This window comes from Notechis scutatus, chromosome 1 (genome assembly GCF_049901735.1).
Source record: "Notechis scutatus isolate UNSWTSFEM ecotype Mainland chromosome 1, rNotScu1.2, whole genome shotgun sequence".
Classification (NCBI taxonomy): domain Eukaryota; kingdom Metazoa; phylum Chordata; class Lepidosauria; order Squamata; family Elapidae; genus Notechis; species Notechis scutatus.
Window position 1 is genome coordinate 317791064 of NC_142009.1, and position 19763 is coordinate 317810826.

Sequence of the window (19763 nt, forward strand, 5' to 3'; positions counted from 1 at the left end):
GAATTATGTAATCTTAGAGAAGTTGGACTTAGAGAAGAAGGACTCACTGAAGAGAGCCTAATGCTGGGAAAGATTGAGGGCAATAGAAGAATGAGGTGGATGGATGGAGTCACTGAAGCAGTAGGCTGTGAGCTTAAATGGACTCTGGAGGATGGAAGAGGACAGAAAGGGTTGGACACGACTTTGCAACTAACAACAAGGGAAGTTGGATTAGGATTGTACATATAACTGCTAACAAGATTGAAAGGCACTTTTTAATTTGTATTTTTGATGTTTTCTGTTTTTTTCTACCTTTTTTCTTTCTCTTTTTTACTCATCTTTTTTCTTTGAATGTATTTCCCATTGAATGTGTAAAATATTTTAATAAAAACTTTTAAAGCAGAATTTTCACTTACAGTTCATCTATAAATCAACATGGGAAGTAGCAAGTGTTTAGATAGATTTTGCTAAGTCTTTTGAGGGCTTCAGGTTTAGCCTAGTCTTTGAACTTTCATGATATGCTAATAAAAGGGGTTAGTAAAAACTCATTTGGATAACTTTATTAAGTATTTGAAAAAAGGTATGCTCTAATTCAGATAATTTTAAATCTTTGTCGGCCAATCAAAAACCTCTGGGTTATAAGGGTACTTTGAATATTGAACTCCTTCCTACTCCTCCTCGCTCTATGGCATATAGTATACCAAATTAAATTAATATATTTTAAAGAGAAAAATGCACAATGATGTATAAAAATGTATAGCCATAAATTAGGAGACCTCAATGAAAAAAAATAAATTGTAACATAATCAAAGCTGGCTATATTAGCTGCAGGAAAGATTTCCAAATATTAGGCCCTACCATCTTAACCTGATTGAAAGCAAGTGTCACATTTCCTTTGAAGAATCTTCTCATGCCATGGGGCATTGCTGCTTTATCAGCATAGTAGTAGCTAGATAATGTTTAAAGCCACTAGTGAGGTAAACTGGTCAGTCTGTTTTTAGAATTACAGTGATATACCGAAAGAACAGATATACCAAACAACCCCCCCCCCCCCTTTTTTTTTTTTTTTTTTGCTTTCAGGACAGTGTTGGTTCCTGATGCCTGCCTCAACTAATCTGCAGTTTTCTTGGCAAGTTTTTCAGAAGTGATTTGCCAATACCTGCTTCCTAGGCCTGAGAGAGATTGACTGGCTTGGTGGGTGTGGCTTACTGCAAAATCCCATTCCCTCCCCACTCCACTAACCTGCTTTCCAGCTCTGTTCTATGCAGGGCAACAAAATAAGACCCAGCCGATCAGCTGGGACGCAGGAGGCAGAGAATAGATGGGAGAATAGTCAGAGGTGGTATTTGCCGGTTCTCTGAACTACTCAAAATTTCTGCTATGGTTCTCCAGAACTGGTCAGAACCTGCTAAATACCACCTCTGGTTATGAGATTCTATAAGACTTAAGGCAAAAAACAACAACACAACACCATCACTTGAATATAGGCAAGTTTCTATCACTTGAGTTTGCCTCTTGACCAAAGATTCTGGGAATTTTTTTCAACAACTAGTTCCACTGCCTGAAAAAGTCCGAGGACTCCTGGATGACAGCCCTATGAGGTAGACCAAATCAAACCTGCTGCATTGGAAGGCATGGGTTTATGGAATCAGCAAGGGATTATGATGCTGGTTGTATTCACACAATACACTAATTGTACTTAACCAAATCATGGCTAAATATTACATATTAATCATAGATTGCTTTTCTGTTTAGCTATAATGTAGTTTACATATTTTTAAATTTAGTGTGAGTACATCCACCTGTTAAGCTTTTGTGTAAATCGTGGTAGAAAAATCCTGCACTGTATAAAAGTCATGTTGAGATCAGGAGGAAACAATTACTGGTATGCTTCATGCCCAGAAGGCTGCTTAAAACTTGTTTCCCAGGGTTCTTAAGTCTGCAAGAAGCAGAAAATAAATTCTGCACATACTATATGCAATATTCTCCACAAAGTCCTGATCAATACTGGCCATTCAGCTACCAAAGAGAGAGGAGTACAGTACATGGAATTCTGTTGATTAGAACAAAGCCAAAAAGAAATACATCAATAAACAATTGACAAATGTACCGGTACCTAAGAAGCAACTTTACCCCCTATGTATTTTTATTTGGACCAGAATAAATTTGCTAGTCTTTATGGCAATGTTTCTTAACATTGAAGATATGTGGCCTTCCCTTCCTAGAATTTCTCAGCCAGCAAAGGCATGAGGATTATCCCTCTGGGACTCCTTAAAGATACAGTACATAAAGAACAGCAACCTAGGACTTCGTCTATGTATAGGTGAACTTCAGAAAAAGGTATTCTCCAAAATGATGTAGTAATACTATTTTAGTATTCTGTTCTTTGCTGCCACCTTCAGACTGATAGGAAATTACTGTAGGCAAGAAGCAAATAGTCAATAATAGCAGCTCCTGGGAAGGTTAAGTTTGGTGGATTCATTGAGCCTAGGGAAAAAGAAGTTTCTAATCAAATATATAATTCTGACAGAAAAATCAAAAATAGAGCAGGTTGCAGATCCAACCATGCAGTTAATATTAACATCTAGATTATAAAGGTCATAATAAAGTTATGACCTCTGTTCCCCATCAGAATGTACCTGCCAGAAGGTGTCTCAAAAGAAAAATGGCCATTCAGCTAAATACAATTTTAAAGAAGCCTATTGTTGTCCCAAATACTGAACCTGGCCTTGTCTTCTGCTTGAAGGTTACACATGAAAGCACAAATTCATTGATTGTGAGAGGAACTTTGGACAGTTATTCAGCCTCAGCAAGATAGTGAATTTTCATTTAGTATACTATTTAAAAAATATTTAAAATAAGCAATGATCTTGAAAATGACATAACCCCCTTGAAAAAGACATACCTCCTTTCCAAGACAACTACATGGACCTGCCCATAAAGTCATTGGAAATCAAGTATTTAATATTGGTTTTGCATGCAGAAAGTTATAAAAGAGCTGTGTGATTGGCATCTGAAGACAATTTAAGGTGCTATTTGTCACACCTGAAGCTCTTTTTGGTTCAAAAACTGATATCAAGATCACCTGCTCTTAGTACTCTTTCTCCACTCAATCATATTAGGAAGAATGTATCTACCCACTTTCTCTGGAACAGCATCCTTCCAGAGGTTTGACTTGCCCCAATAATTGCCAGAGGATTTATTCCAGTAGTCCTCTAAAGGGCAGATGAATTCTTCCTCTATATGGCTAGACGAGACTTTATTATTTTTCTGTTACATTCATAGATGTTTATTTGTATGTTGGATCCTGTTTACCCAAGGCAGGTTAAAAGCTGCTTTGAATCAGCGATTGAACTAGAATATAAACCAAGTAAATGCCTTGGAAGAAAAAGGCAGTCTGGAAGAAGAGCAGCAGCTGGACTTGGTCTGTGAACTTTGGATTCCCCATCCTACCAACTTTTGGAAGTCATGTTTCATTTATGCTCAGGTTCAAGTTAGAAAATAATTGAAAAATAATAAGTATTGCAGTACGAATAAAAATACGGTTGCCAAGTTTTAAAAAGTTTTCAAGTGTTAGGTGTACCTTATAAAAGTTGGTGTTTTTCCTCGTTATTTGCGAATGTTGCTTGTTCAAGAAGAAAAATAACACGATTTTAAACTAAATATATATATAATAACCTAAAGTAGCATGCAGTACAAATCTCTCACCAAAATCGTTGCAAAAAACCAAAAAAAAATCGCGATTTCTAGGTCGCTGCTTGAATAGTTGAATGTGTTCGTTCGCTCTCAAAACTTCGTGCAAATACACGTAGATTCACGGTATCATGCAGAGCCACATACAATCGTCTAGTGGAGCTAGTCGTTTTGGCTCCGCCTTTCCTCCGCGAAATAAAGAAGTTTGGCTCCGCCGTCTCGCCATCGTTTCGTAATCCGGCACGCAAGCGTGCGGCCCGGTCGCCTCCTGTCGGAGGAGCGCCTGGTAGCTACCGTAGGGAAGCCGAGTTGACGGAGCGGGGCTCGTTCGGTCCACCATGAAGTCCCGATTCAGCACGGTCGATATCAGGGCGGCTATAGCAGAACTGCGCCACAGGTATGGCCTTCGGATGTCTTTCGAAGCCACGCCCCGATGACTGCAGGCCCCGCCCAATAATCCCCTTGGGATACGCCCCCCCTCCCTCTCAACCGATAGCTTCCAAGCAAGCGGTCCCTTGTGCGGCCTTTCTATCTTCCGGGCTTTTGGTTGGTTGATGGCCGTTGGCGGAAGTCCGCTCTTTGCCTTCAGATGAGGGGTCTCCAACCTTGTCAACTGTAAGACTTGTGGACTTCAACTGGCTGAGGAATTCTGGGAGTTGAAGTCCATAAGTCTTAAAATTGACAACGTTGGAGACCCTGCGAGATGGTTTCAGGCGCCCCTTCTCCCACTCTGAAGAATTTATTTCTATTCAGACTCGCTAATTTGTTTAGTTTGAGAACTCTTACTTAAAACTGAATAAATAATAGTGTTGATGTATAAGGCCTAACCTTCAATTTCAGCTTGATTCCTGGTGATTTCATGGACATGTCCAAATAGGTTTTTGTTGCACTAATTTGGAAATGGCTTGTCAATCACCTTGCTTGGGCATGATTTATCGGCCACCCATCTGGGATTTCCTTGTGGTCTTCCTTCCAAGAACTAACCATGCTCTGCCATGCTATCATCTAACTGAATACAGGTAGTCCTTGACTTAAATCATTTAGTGACTGTTCACTAAAAAAGTGACTTATGACCATTTTCACACTTATGACCGTTGCAGCATCGCCATGGTCATGTGATTTGCATTCATATGCTTGACAGCGGGTTCATATTTCTGACAGATGCAATGTCCCAGGGTCATATGATCACCTTTTGCAACCTTCTCACAAGGAAAGTCAGTGGGGAAGCCTGATTCCCTTAACAATCGTGTTTAACAACTGCAGTGATTCATTTAAGTGTGGCAAAAAAAGTCATAAAATGAGGCAAAATTCATTTAACATAAATTAAATTAACAAATTTCTCACTTAGTAACAGTAATTCTGGGCTTGAGTTTGGTCATAAGTCGAGAACTACCTGTATGAGGCAAAAATTATTTTAGTGCATGAAATCAGGTTTATCTCCTACTACAAGTTGACATTCAGTACATGGATAAATGTTTGCTGTCTTTTGTAATAATTTGCTAAAGCATTTATTTAAAAAATTACTCTTTTCTTTTTTCATAATTTGATCAGAAATATATAGAGATCTATTTTTTTTCTTTTACAGCTTGTTGGGAATGAGGGTAAACAATGTTTATGATGTGGATAATAAGACATACCTAATCCGATTCCAAAAGTAAGAACAAAATTTGTTTTGTTTTCTTTTTTTGGTTATTTCTATGGTTTGTGGTTATTTATTTTTCATATTTTTGAAGTCCCCGTTTCCCTCAGTAAATCTTTTGTTGACTTACACACACCAAGTGCCGTTTTAAGCAACTGTACAATGTTTTTTTCAAAATAATAATGATATTACAAATTAACAGAAGTTTGAACAGCAGTGGTTCAGGTTGTATTTATGTCAGTGTTCAATATCTTAAAATTTGCAAATATGCTGTATCAAATATATATTTTTTAAAATCAGTGTTTAAAATAGTAATTAAAAAATCACACATTTCACCTCTGAAAAAGGTTTAGTGAGACTTCTTTAAAGAAAAGCTGCCAGAATGTTTATATTATCTAGGGCTGACTCTCTTGTGTAGATTAAGGTTTTGAATTCAGTGAAAAAGGAAAACAAACTGGAAGTTTTGATAAGAATAATTGTTTATATACAGTATGTTAGGATTTTAGGAAAAAAATACAACTGTGCATCAACTAGGGTTTTTTTTTTTTGCATTGTCTTTTAGACCAGACTTCAAGGCTACACTTCTTCTGGAATCTGGCATTAGGATTCACATGACAGAATTTGAGTGGCCAAAAAACATGATGCCATCTGGTTTTGCAATGAAAGTAAGTTGAGTTTCTTTTGTTCATTAAAGATTCCTTGCAGAATGGTCGGAAAACTGAAGCTAGTAATTGTTGATTTTTCCTTTTGTAAATATCAGTTTGCTTGGCAGAATTTGTTTTGGGGTTAATAATAACCAGATACATATATGGTGTTTTGCGAGATTGATAACAATAAGGGAATTAATTGTTTCTTCTCTGACTCAGTTAGAAATTCTAGTTTACTTCAACAGCAGGAGGATGAATACAGGTAGTCCCTAACTTATAACAGTTCATTTAGTGACTGTTTGAAAGTTACAATGAGATTGAAAAAAGTGACATGACCCTTTTTACACTTATGATATTTGCAGCATAGCTGTGGTCACGTGATCAGAATTCAGGTGCTTGGCAACTGGTTCATATTTATGATGGTTGCAGTGATCTGGTGTCATATAATCACCTTCTGACAAGCAGAGTCAATGGGGAAGCCAGATTTGTTTAACAACTGTATTACTAATTTAACAATTAGTACACAAAAACAGGAACTCATAAAAGTGTCCTATTCTGATTCTTTTACTCGGTCTGTGGATTAAGGGAAGGATCTTTTCCATCGTTATTATTTCATCATTTTGTCGGTCCATGTTAGAAATTGAACTTGGGGCCTTCAAAATGCAAAGTATATGCACAGCTGCTGAACTTGCACTTTCCCATTAGTGTAACTTCAATAGGATATTAACATTCTTTCTTAAAGTGAACTGAATTGTGAAACTGGCCATTTGAATACATAGCTGAGTTCAGGCCATACCATTTCCTAGAGTAGGGGTGGGCAATGTGACCCTCTGGATATACTATAGTCATCTCCAGCTCTTATCAGTTGTAGCCAGCATGGCCAATGTTAAAAGATGAGGGGAGTTGCAATATCTGTAGTCCAAACTTGCTATGCATTACAGAGAATTTCCTGTACATTCTAGCTTTATTTATACTATATTGACTTCCCACTGTCAAATGCAACAGAGTCTTTCATAGCAATATGTTTTGACCCAAAACTTGTTTCAAGGAAACAAACACAAAACAGAGGTAACAGCAAAACCTTTTAATAATTCTTTGCGAATTCCGTTCCTTCACGGTTAAAAGGCTGTTTCAAACTAATTGTCACTGATAAGAACGAGCCTTGCCAAGGTTGTGCAAGGCTGCCAAGAATACTAGATAAAGTTACTAAGAAATAGTTCAAACACAAAGAGTCTCCAAACACCAACCAAGATATTCCGAATGTCCACAAGGCTTGAGTGCGAAAACTTCTTTGCTTCTTGCAAAGAACTCCGGTTTCTCAGTTGGCTTTTATCTCTTGAGGGAGGGGCCATTACCTTGCAGTCTTACTCCCGAGTCGCCCATGCTGCTGCAACTGCTCTTTTCTTCGAGCAGCCCTGCGCACATGCGCACTGGGCGCAGGCTCCTTGGCAACCTCCTCATCACTGCTGCCAGCCTCCACAATCTCCGAAGGCAGCACTCTACTCCCTGATGGTCCTGGCCCCATCCCTGCGTCACATGCAGGCCTCTCATCTGAGTCCTCACTCCCCGAGACCTCAGCCGTCCACACCTACTTCCGGCGAGCCACAACACTATATGACAGACTATTAACAACCATTTTATTTAATAACAAACATACTATCCTCATCCAAGGGTAGCAAGATAATATGTGGCTAAACTATAATTCATCCTAGGTATTTTGGTGAAAATTGAAGTTTTTGTAATAAAAAGTAGATAAGGATAAAACAATGAAATTGAATCTTTTTTTATGGAAACCTTCGTTGTGTGTGTGTGTGTACATATATGTGCATGAGGTACACATACAAACGCACATACTTTTTTCTTCTTTTTTCTGGTTAGTTAAAGGCAAAAACAAACCCCAGTATGCTATTTACTCCATACCATGTTAGAACAGTTTTGAAATATTCCAGGATCCTAAATGTATGTTGGATGATCTTGTTCTTATGTTCTTATATATGGAAAGTTTGCCAACTCTGTTCTCATTGAATGCACTTAACTCTGCCATTGTTTTAAGACTACTTTGTTCTCTTTTCATCAACAGTGTCGCAAACATTTAAAGTCCAGAAGGCTTGTGAGCGTGAAGCAACTAGGGATTGACAGAATAGTCGATTTCCAGTTTGGGAGTGATGAAGCAGCATATCATTTGATTATAGAGCTTTATGACAGAGTAAGTAGAGAAGGAATGTCTGAGACAGGGGCCTGGGGAGAAGTCCCTGTCCCCTACATGCCTTCCTAAAAAAAAGGGTGGGGGGAGCTCAAAGAATATTCCCCCTAGCTTGTGCAGATCAAAATCTGAGCTTCATCTCCAGGCATATACTCCATCTTGGTTCCTATGAGATGTGGGGATGAGCTCATAGAAGGTTTAGACATGGCTGTAGTGGTCGTGGATTACAAACTTAACATTCCAATGAGGGGTCCTCCTTGGTGCTCTCTGAGCTTGGTTGTTTTTTTGCAGATGTTTCGTTATCCATCCTTGTAACATGATCAGTGCTAAAAGAAGAATGGGATTTACTTTCATTTTATATACCGTAGTAGCGCTTGTCCTGTCAATATTGGTGGGAATGGCCTTGGTAGTTCTTTGGTTGAACAATGTTTACTGTCAGCTTGTTGAACAGTTCCTTGATTGGGGTATTGTTTGCTTCTTGATTGTTGGCTTAATGTTAATCTTGGTGCTAATCTCCGTTCGTCTTAAAATTCAGATCTCTGAAGTTTGGGAAACAAGGTATAGATGACTTTCTATTTCCTCATATCTTCTGATGCTATCATGGCTTATAGAGCTGATTCTTGCCATTATTGAAAAATAAACTCGGGAAGGAGATCCCTTCATGTCATGTCTTTCCTATCTCTGAAATATTTCTCTTTTCATCATTTCCTCATTTATTTAGGGCTTCTAAGTTAACTTCCGGTGCTGTCTCTTTTTCAAAGTTTCTTACGGTATTTTGGAAATATTCCAGAAACTTTACCTGAATATTCCCCCTAGCTTGCGCAGATCAAAATATGAGCTTCTGTGGAAAAATTTCCAGGTCTTCAATTTAATGACAAATTGCTCTGAATTTGTTGCAGGGCAATATTGTTCTTACTGACCACGAGTACCTTATTTTGAATATCCTGAGATTTCGCACAGATGATGCAGATGATGTCAAGTTTGCAGTGCGGGAACATTATCCAGTTGATCATGTCAAGACAGCAACATCATTGCCCAGTTTAGAAAGGTAGTATTATATTTTATGCAGACAAACTCACGCTTTAAGAGATAAGCATAAATTACGCGTTTTAAGAGACCTAGTGGCTGGAGATAGGAAATTTTTGCTTAAATCTTTTTTTCTCATTTTGCATTTTTGTTTGTAAGTAGTATGATAGGTTTTCGTAATACTTTTAATTTTATCATAAGAAAGAATCTTTGCCTCCAGAAACCTGCATTTGGAATATGTTAAGGAGTATTTTGATAAAATAATGTATGTTTTTCAAAGTGTATTTCATGGGCTTTCTGGCCCTAAAAAAGTAAAGACGACCTCAGGCTTTACAGTGAAAGAAATAGTACTGTAGTATGAAGTAGTGTGTAATATTTAGTTCTCCGAGATATTGTTTTTCCTTGCTAAAAGTTTTATTAGCTCATTCTACAATAGGGAAAGCAAATAAATATTTTAAAGAACACAGAAGAAAACTACTTCTAAATGAAAAATCTTGGGCCATATTAAAGATTTACAAATGGACTGGAGTCTGCTTTATTAGATCCATGAAATAACAGTATTTGTGTTGAGTTAGGCTGTATTCAACAATGGCTGTTGTATGGGAAGTTATTTTTGATCTGTTATACAGATAATTCCTGTACATTATCTAAGTTTGGGTATAATTTCAATCTGTTTTTAAAAACAATTGATGCCTTCTGAGCAGAGAAAACATTCCTCACTTAACTTTGTTGTATATGTTAACTGTATATTATCAGAATTTATTCTTTTTTATTATTTCTTCACTCCTTTCGTAGGTTAACAGAATTAATAACAAGTGTACCCAAAGGAGATCAATTAAAGAGAGTCCTAAATCCTCATCTTCGTAAGTATCAATTCTATTTCTTTAGAAAATTACAAAGTGATTTGATCATATGTTATTTGAGGGTATGAAATAACAGATATGTATAATTCAAAATGTTCCACTCTATTTTGAGAATTCTCATTCTAAACTTATCTTTAAAATAATTAAAATCTCATCCCTTTTAAAAAGTAGCATTTCCACTAAATGATGTGGTAGAAGCCACACCTTTCTTCCTCAAATTTTAGCTTTTTAAAAAATAACTATTATCTTTCTTTCTTTTTTTTTAAATACAGCTTATGGGATCACTCTGATTGAACATTGCCTTATAGAAGCAGGATTTTCAGGTAGCATCAAAGTAGAGCAGATAGAAAGTATAGGTAGGTACTGAAATGTTTGAATGTGTTACTATCTCGCATAATTTCCTGTGTACTATAATATTATGTAATAGTTATTTCAAAACTTGTTTCCCTTTTTTAAAAAAGTTTTGATCTTAGGGTTCATGCAGTTTTCTGGGCAGCCTGACAGTCCAACCTATAGAGGATATACTGTGCCATAGCAAAAATGTGCAGTTTTACATATCTTGGGTTTCAACACCTATTTCTTTTTCTAGATATTGAAAAGGTACTAGCTGCTTTACAAAAAGCTGAAGACTGCATGGAAGAAACTGAGAACTTTAATGCCAAGGTAGCTTATAATTTGGGGACAAATGCTTTTATTTTTATACCTGCCACATTCAATGGATTTAAAGCATTTCTAGCTTTATGTAGCAGCACAACTACTAAGGGGGAGGTACCTTGATTTTTTGTTAGATTAGATTAGATTCAACTTTATTGTCATTGCCATGGATACAGGCAACAAAATGCAGTTAGCATCCAACCAGAGTGCAAAACAACAGTAAGATATAAATATATGTATGCAAATATGCAAGGCATCTATGAATATGTCAATGGAAAACACAACAAAATGTATGTACACGAGCTCACAAAGATAAGTGTGTACACGAGCACACAAAGATAAGTGTGACTGCACATATATGAACATATACAACTGTACAAAATGTTTGTGGACACGTTGAATATAAATACAAATGCACAGAGAATTATACAAAATACATCATATATTATCAAGGGAAGCATCAGCATATGTGTGGGGGCAAACGAACTGAGGAGTTCAGCAAGGAAACCGCTGTATGATAAAAGCTGTTCCCTAGCCTGCTGGTCTTAGACTGCAGGCACCTGAACCTCCTCCCAGATGGAAGAAGAGTAAACAGTTTGGGGTCCTTAATGACGCTGTGGGCTTTACGCAGACATTATTTCCTCTGAATGTCCACAATGGCAGGAAGTGGAATCCCTATAATGTGTTGGGCGGTTTTCACCACCCTCTGTAATGCCTTTTTTTCTTTTATAGTGCAATTTCCATACCAAACTGAGATACAGCTAGTTAAGATGCTCTCAACTGTGCAGCGGTAGAAATTAGTCAGAATAGCTGAGGAGAGGTGATTCTTCCTCAGTAATCTCAGGAAGAAGAGGCGCTGGTGAGCTTTCTTAATCAGACTGTTAATCTACCAGGACAAGTCCTCAGAGAGGTGGATCCCCAGGAACTTGAAGCTGGTGACACATTCTACCATTCTCCCGTTGATGTATATAGAAGAGTGTGTGTGACCATTCTTTTTCCTGAAGTCCACAATGAGCTCTTTGGTCTTGTTAGTATTAAGTAATAAGTTATTGTCAGCGCACCACATAGCTAGGCACTGCACCTCCTTCCTGTATTCTTTCAAGGCTGCTGAGGGTTCTTTTGGAAATACTATATCAAGAAAAGAAGCTGGAGAGGTGAAGGTAAGGGAAATTTGGCCTTCAACACCACCAATGCTGTAACAAATATTATGCAAAGGAAATTACACATTGAGTTTTCTGTTGCTTCATGTCACTTCTTAATTCTTTTCCCAAGAAATTTTGGCCTTGGGCTTACTAACTTTGAGGCCACGTTGCTAATGTCTATGTCATATTTCAATACTCTCTGGATGCAAAATGGCTAGCAGAAAAAAACAGAGCAAACAAACTGTAAAAAAGAACAGCAACAAAAAGTCTAATTAATTGAACTGAAGCCCTGCAGTGGCTGAAGAGAATACACTCTTATATTTCCAGCAATAGAAAATAGATGTAATGCATAAGGATTTTCCTTTCCTTCCGTCTTTTTAACAGGGCTACATCATCCAAAAAAGAGAGAAAAAACCAAGTCTGGAACCAAAGAAGTCTCCTGAAGAAATCCTGACGTATGTAATTTGAGAGAAGTGGTTTTTGTGACTGCTGTGTCCTGGTGATCAGCAAGCACACACAAATGCAAAACATTTCTTTCAGGTATGAGGAATTTCACCCTTTCTTGTTTTCGCAACACTCAAAATGTCCTTATGTGGAATTTGAATCTTTCAACAAGGTACAGTGCTATGCTTGTTTCTGGATGATAGATGTCATTTTTATCATATCAGGGGCTGGAAATATAATTAATTACACTGAACAAGAATTCTTCCTTGTATTTGTTATGACAATCACCTGGTTATCTTCTTTAACAATTAAGGAGAACATTAAGGTTTTGAATTATTGATCTCGAGGGAAAGTTACTCAGCTTTTGGGGATAGTTAATGTTTGTGGCAAAGCTGATCAGCATGAAATCTGCATTAAAAAGTGTCTTTACTGTGAGACAAACTTTGTGTTTGAAATTTGTTTTGCAAATTTCCAGTGGACATAGATCCACTTTTAAATAGATTGAAGTAAGGCGTGCTGGTGCAGTTTAATATTCTAACTTCCTTTTTCTTGTTATGTTTTGTATCTCTTTATGGTTTTGGAAGGCAGTGGATGAATTTTACTCTAAGCTGGAAAGCCAGAAGATAGACTTAAAAGCATTGCAACAGGTACTCATCTTGTGAAAAAGTTAAAGTCTTGAACTATGTTTTTCTGAAGGATAGGCATTCTAGTTCACCTGGGAAGAATTATATTGTAATATAGCCCAGGGGTGTCAAACTCGCGTCATCACGGTGACATTATGTGACATATTGGGACTTTCCTCCCATTAGATAAACCAAGCATGGGCATGGCCAGCCCATGACACATCTGGCCCAAGGCCTGGGAGTTTGACAGCCCTGATCTAGCCAACAAGCTAAGTTCTGGCTTGTCCGGACAAGCAATGATGAAGCTTTCTTTCATCATTAGACTAGAATGGTTACCAGTAACAGTTAGTTTGCTCGATTGAACAACCTGGAACCTATTTTACTTGATCCTAAGTTACTATTATGGAAATTTTATATTCCTATATATTTTCTCTGTTAATTCTTTTACGCTACTGTAGTTTTAAGAGGAAAATTCTCTTCTCATGGCTATTTTGCTTTTAGAAAACAACAAGTTTAACATCCATATATTTTTCCTTCTTGTTTTTTTATGTTTGAATTTTCCTCTCTGCTTTTTCATTGTAATTCTGGTATGCTCTCAGCATTAATCCTCCTGAAAAGGTTCTCTCAGATGAAGCTCCACTAAGACTTGAGCATACACAAGTGTATTTTTCTAATTCTTCCCACACTGCTCAAGAGTTTTTAAGTGCCTATATCACAAAAAGGATTGTGAATCCTTGCGTCTAACATTATTTTAACTATTGTTAATTTTGACCATTAAATCTCATCAGGATAATCATTCTGAGATTGTTTCCATGATTTCCTCTCCTTTGTTTGTGTTACCCTGTTGATTTAAAGGGTAAATATATATGTGTATTCAGAGAGGAGGCCTATATTACACTTTTCCCAATTTTGGAATTTACCGTAAAATAAACTGCTTTTTGCCCTCTGTTCAAATGTTGCCATTGCCTTTAGTTCTTCCCATTTTATATGTTACTTTCTCTGTCTATGTTAGAAGAAGGCTCAAATGAATGTTCTCCTACCTCTGTGTTTTTTTTCTTGAAAGGAAAAACAAGCACTGAAGAAGCTGGAAAACGTGCGGAAGGATCACGAATACAGATTAGAAGCTCTTCATCAAGCTCAGGTAGAAACATCGCTTCCTTTAAGTTCAGTGGAAGGCAGCATTATTGCACAATCTCAGATAGTTTGTCTCGTTCAAGGAATTCTAGCCTAGTTTCGGGACAACAATGTGTTCGTGCTGGAATAAATCTTAAAATTATGAAGTGGAAATGCTGGGTAATTGAGCAAACAATTTACTGTGGCTTCAGCTTCAGATATTCGGAAGAACATCAGGGTGTACATCTCTTTTGTGTGTTTCTGTCATGTTTGTATATTCACTTAAATACACACACACACACACACACACACACACACACACACACACACACACCCTTCCCCTCAGAACTGTTAGAATGACCATGTAGCAGTGGTGGTATTCTAGCGGTTCGGCCCGGTTCTGCTGAGCTGGTAGAAGCAACGAGCACCAGAGACCGAATAGGACTAGGTTCTCTCAGCCACTCTTCTGTTGGGCCCACCCACCTGCACGGACTCCCATACTCACCTTTATCCTCTGTTTTTAAAGCGCAGCTGCTTTTTGCGTGGCATAGCAGAGTGCCACGCGGCAGCTGCTGAAGCAGCCGGGAGAGTGCAGGCTTGCAGGAGGTGAGTTGGAGCGCCTCTTCACCTGTGCAAACACCTCTGCACCTGTGCAAAGTGCTTGTTTGGAACGCACGCGCATGCAAAGTGTGTGCACGCATGCAAAGCACGCCCACCAAGCCACTTTTTGAATCCCACCGCTGCCATGTAGTTCATGCATAGTGGCTTTCTACAGCAGACAGCTAAATATCTCTGCAGATTGTAAACCACAGAGAATTTTGTGAATGAGGATTGGTGATACATGTAATCAATAAATCTGCCAGCCTTAACTGTGGTCTAGGGACAGCCTATTTTTCACAAAGATCAGTTGTGATCAGGAGTGCGCCCACTTCCCAGTTTATTAAATCAGGCATAGCCATTTTATGTTTCCAAATAAATTAAACCTTTTTTTGCCCTTGATCTACAACAATTGCAATACCTATCTTTCTTTTTCCCCCTCAACCTCCCCGCTGTTAAATCCCATAATTAGTTACTTCAGTTCACCAGTTATTCTTGAACCATGGTTTTCTATCAATTCTTGACAACTTACTTGTGTTCCTGTAGCACAATACTCATAGCATAACCAACATCCAAATACTGAGTCTCGGTACGTTCAGCTCTGAAGTCTTTAGCAAATTCTATTTTTTTTATCTTTGTGATAAAGGGTAAAGCAGTGTCTCGTCAGTGACTGTCTCTTTTAACTTTCCAAAGGAAATTGACAAGGTGAAAGGTGAGCTTGTGGAAATGAACCTGGAGATAGTTGATCGAGCCATCCAGGTGGTCCGCAGTGCCTTAGCCAACCAGATTGATTGGACAGAGATTGGAGTCATTGTCAAAGAAGCCCAGGCCCAAGGAGACCCAGTGGCAAGTGCCATCAAAGAGCTGAAGCTGCAGACAAACCATATCACGATGCTCCTAAAGTAAGTTACCAAGCAGATGAGAGGAGGGCCCTGGAGTGGAGCCAAGGCCTTTGCCTATCAAGGCAATATTGTATTTTCATATAATGGAAGGGAATCTGTTGACATCCAGATATCCGACTTCAGTTCTCATCAAGATCAGTTAGAATAATCATACCTTAGGGATCTTGGGAGATGTAGCCCAGTAATTTTCAAGATCAGGAATAGATGACGATTGTTGAATTGAAATTATAGTTGTAGATCTCGCCATTCTGAAAACGACTTAAAAAAACAACAACTTCCAACCTTTGAAGCTACATGGAAATAAAAGGTCAAGATAAAAACAAACTCAGGCAAAAAAAATTAATCATTTTGTGTTAACTGTGCAAAATTTTACTGTATATCTTTAGGAATGTAGAACAGAACCAGAATGAAAAATTGTGATCAAAATTACTCAGCTACCCTCCGGAATATGAAATATATTAATTGTTTAAAATGATTATTAAAAGAGATGCTTCTGGTCAGCAAAACCCCTTTTTTTTTTTGCTGGATTAGAAACCCCTATGTGATCTCAGAAGAGGACGAGGAGGAAGAGGACGAGGAGGAAAAACCTAAAGCAGAGGTAATAGAAGAATCAAAGGGAAAGAAAAAGAAGAAGAAAGTCAAACAACTCCAGAAGCCTCTGAAGAATCAACCTATGCTGGTGGATGTGGATCTCAGCTTGTCAGCTTATGCAAATGCCAAAAAGTAAGAAAAGGGTAAGAATTGGCTGGCCTACCTTTAAAAGCGGGGCCTTTAGAACGGATTGGTTCAAGAAGGAAAATGAGGCCACAATTAGCATTCTATTTAAATCCACTATTTTCTTCCCAGTTAATGTTAATCAAACCATGCTGGATGAGCAAATATGATGCCTTGCATATATATGGAAATGTGCTCTCAATTTGGAGAGGGTTGGCCTAGAGCAGGGGTGTCAAACTCACATTGTCACGGCAGCATCACATGACATATCGGGACTTTTTTCCCTTCGCTAAACCGGGTATGGGCATGGGCGGCGCGTGATGCACCTGGCCTGCGGGTTGGGAGTTTGACAGTCCTGGCCTAGAGATATGACATGCTTTCATGTTTCTCAGGTATTATGATCACAAGAGACATGCAGCCCGAAAAACCCAGAAAACGGTGGAAGCAGCAGAAAAGGTACATTAGTGGCTAGCTTTCCTTCATTACTTACAGAAAAATAAATTAGAACAGCACTCTTCATACTCTCTACTCAGGCTGATATAATTTTTCTGAAGCTCTGTGCCTTTGGCTTAATCAGCTACACCATTTTTATTTTGTGGCTCATTGATGATGCTGAAGGAGATAGCTTTGCAAAATTATTTAATTCACTTTTCAAACCTGGAACTACTGTCAAGCAGTGGTTAAGATCAAGAGGTTTAAAGTTTAACTTGGGTTAAACCAGGAATATCTGTGCGTGCATTTGGTGGGTTGCTATTGCAGTAAGTGTGGCCCCTCATTGAACACTTCTTTACTAGAAGGCCTACTAGTGAGAATGCTCCACGTTTATTCACTAGACTTTTAAGATGTAGTCTTCCATTTCCCATTTTATCTTTGTGGTTTTTTCCTGAGCAAATGGGCACATTTTTAACCAAAGCACTGACCTGAAACTAGTTCTCATTTTTATTATGTAGCATACTTTTGAGCCCTTTTGGAGCCAAGGGATTGTTTTGGAAATAAAGATAATGCCAGAGGTTTTTCATTTCCAGCATGAAACTTTGTTAATCACGTGAGCCTTAAAAATTGATTAACAGGGCTGGTAGAACTGTAAGTGGATTCATAGATGTCCATAGACAGCATGTTGCAAATTCAATATATAAGTTGTGCAAGATGAGAGCTTGTACTAAAATACAGGCAGACTCACAAAGGTGATCAAAAATACTATTAGTGTAGCAGCATTAGGGTCTAAGGAAATTCAGAAAAATAACCTGGATTGCAGTTAGTAGGAGAATAATACATTGGTATTATTCTAGAACAGGGGTTCCCAACCTGGGGTGCGAGACGATATTCCAGGGGGTGCGAGAAAAATCCAGGTAAATAATAGGATATTGGCTATATGTTGGCATTTTTATTTATTATGCAATGGATTAACTTTGTTTTCATTTTAGAGTTAAGTATCGTTATTTAGTGGCCGTCACATACATAGCTGAAAAGATTCAATCCTACCATATATTTAATGCATTCAGTACTTGCTAAAGTCTAAATTTCAGGGGGTGCGAGGTTCGAGTGAAATTTCTTTAAGATAAGATAAATTTATTGTCATTGTACTCAGAACCTGAGAACAACGAAATAAGGTGCTCTTTCACAACATACAACTGAACAACACCAAAAGACATATTCAAATAACAATGTAAAACAAATTGAAACAATTAACAGTTAAAAACTATACAACCAGGATATATATATGTTAAGACCATCAGATTCATAACTCTGCATTTAACCTGATCACAGCAGCAATAGGATAAAATGCTCTCTATAGAGCTTCGATAAAAGGCAACCAACAGACTCTCTGGCAGTTGTTGTGATCTTAAAAGTCTTAAAAAATACAGTCGTTGATGAGCCTTTTTTTCTAGGGCTAAAGTATTTGCCCCCATGTTAGATCTTGTTTCAGGGTGATACCTAGAAACTTACATTCTGCCACCTGTTCTACCAAAACACCATCGATGTACAACGGCTGGATATCTGAACTGCTCTTCCTGTAATCCACTATGAATTCCTTCGTCTTATTTATATTAAAAATAAGATTGTTTATTTGCACCAGAGGGACAACTGATGAACCTCATCCCTGTACGCAGACTCATCATCATCAGAAATGAGTCCCACCAACGTTGTATCATTTGCAGACTTAATGATCTTATTACTCAGATGAATAGAGGTGCAATCAGACGTATAAATAGTGAATCAAAGTGGACTCAATACACAGCCCTGAGGAGTGCCAGTATTGAGAATCTTCGCAGAAGACATACGTCCATTCATCCTAACCCTTTGTGACGATGTGATAAAAAATTCAGAATCCACCAACATATAGAGTCCGGTAGCTTCAGGTCTTTAGGGGTGCGGGCGAAAAAAGGTTGGGAACCACTGTTCTAGAAGAAGATGGCTATTTTTGGGACAGCTTTGTTTGATTCATGTTGCAAATATTTGCTGGATGTAGATTGAATTGCTTTGTTAAAAGAAGAACCGTGGTAGATGGTTTTGTTTTGTTCATCTACACAGGCTTTCAAATCAGCAGAAAAGAAGACCAAGCAAACCCTGAAAGAGGTCCAGACAGTTACTACCATTCAGAAGGCTAGAAAGGTTTACTGGTGAGTTTCCTGCCTTAGGAACAAACAAATACCCATTGAGTAGCCTGCCTTTTTTTGAGGGAGAAGATGGAGCTGAAAACAGATGTGATACTACTGTGTTTTGATACTAGACTAAAGGTGCAAAAAAAAAAAAAATAGGTTGAGGCTGTATGTGGCCTGGAGACATCACTTCTGAAGTCCATAGAGCCTTGCCTTGATTGGTTGGGCTCAACGTTTTTTAGTATATGATAGGATTGGTGATAAGAAAAAAAAAAAAGGTTTTAAAACCTTGCAGTTATTTAAGATATCTGTTCATCCCTTAAAATTCCTGCATCTGCTCCTAGAAAACAGATTTGGCCCCATATAGTTTTGAAGTATAATTCCCAACATGCTGTAGTATCCTTGCTAATGTTTCCCAATCTGAAAGAAGTTGTACACCCTTGTTCTAGTACTTTGGTTGTTGTAGATATATGCCTAGTGCAGAGAATGTACAGTAATCACAACTTCCTTTTTATTTCTTTTTTGGGCAGAGGATGAATTGAACTTCCTTTGCTATATTTTAGAACCAAGTTCCTTAACCTGATGTCTGTCATCTCAAAAGATTGACAGCCATCATGACCAGTTATAGTCCCAATATACTTTTGAAGGACATAAATTGGAGATGTTTTAGATAGATTGATTCCACAGCTATAATTAATTTTTTTTAAAAAAAGTGCAACTTGTGTTCATATGTGCACATTCCTCTGATATTATTTGTGTGTAATTTATATTTGTCTTTGATTCAGAAGCTCAAGTGGGTATATGTATCCTCTCCTTTCCCCCCCACCCTTACAATAAAACCCTCTGAGTTACATTGGACTGAAAGAAAGTGACTGGCCCAAAATCACTCAGTGAACTAGAAAATAGAAACTTTCTACTACTATT

General features: G+C 38.0%; 1 protein-coding gene across 1 annotated transcript in view; it reads left to right on the plus strand.

Moving 5' to 3' along the window:
* Positions 1-3255: 3255 nt before the first annotated feature.
* NEMF (nuclear export mediator factor) overlaps positions 3256-19763 on the plus strand; it is a 30145-nt gene continuing 13637 nt past the window's right edge. The window contains exons 1-16 of the mRNA XM_026670866.2: positions 3256-4069; positions 5258-5326; positions 5874-5976; positions 8039-8164; positions 9061-9209; positions 9983-10050; positions 10323-10406; positions 10640-10713; positions 12231-12301; positions 12387-12462; positions 12875-12937; positions 13977-14054; positions 15317-15525; positions 16057-16248; positions 16632-16695; positions 18772-18860. Of these exons, the coding sequence (XP_026526651.1) occupies positions 4011-4069; positions 5258-5326; positions 5874-5976; positions 8039-8164; positions 9061-9209; positions 9983-10050; positions 10323-10406; positions 10640-10713; positions 12231-12301; positions 12387-12462; positions 12875-12937; positions 13977-14054; positions 15317-15525; positions 16057-16248; positions 16632-16695; positions 18772-18860 (1574 nt within the window). The 5' untranslated portion in view covers positions 3256-4010. The remainder of the gene's footprint in view (positions 4070-5257; positions 5327-5873; positions 5977-8038; positions 8165-9060; positions 9210-9982; positions 10051-10322; positions 10407-10639; positions 10714-12230; positions 12302-12386; positions 12463-12874; positions 12938-13976; positions 14055-15316; positions 15526-16056; positions 16249-16631; positions 16696-18771; positions 18861-19763) is intronic.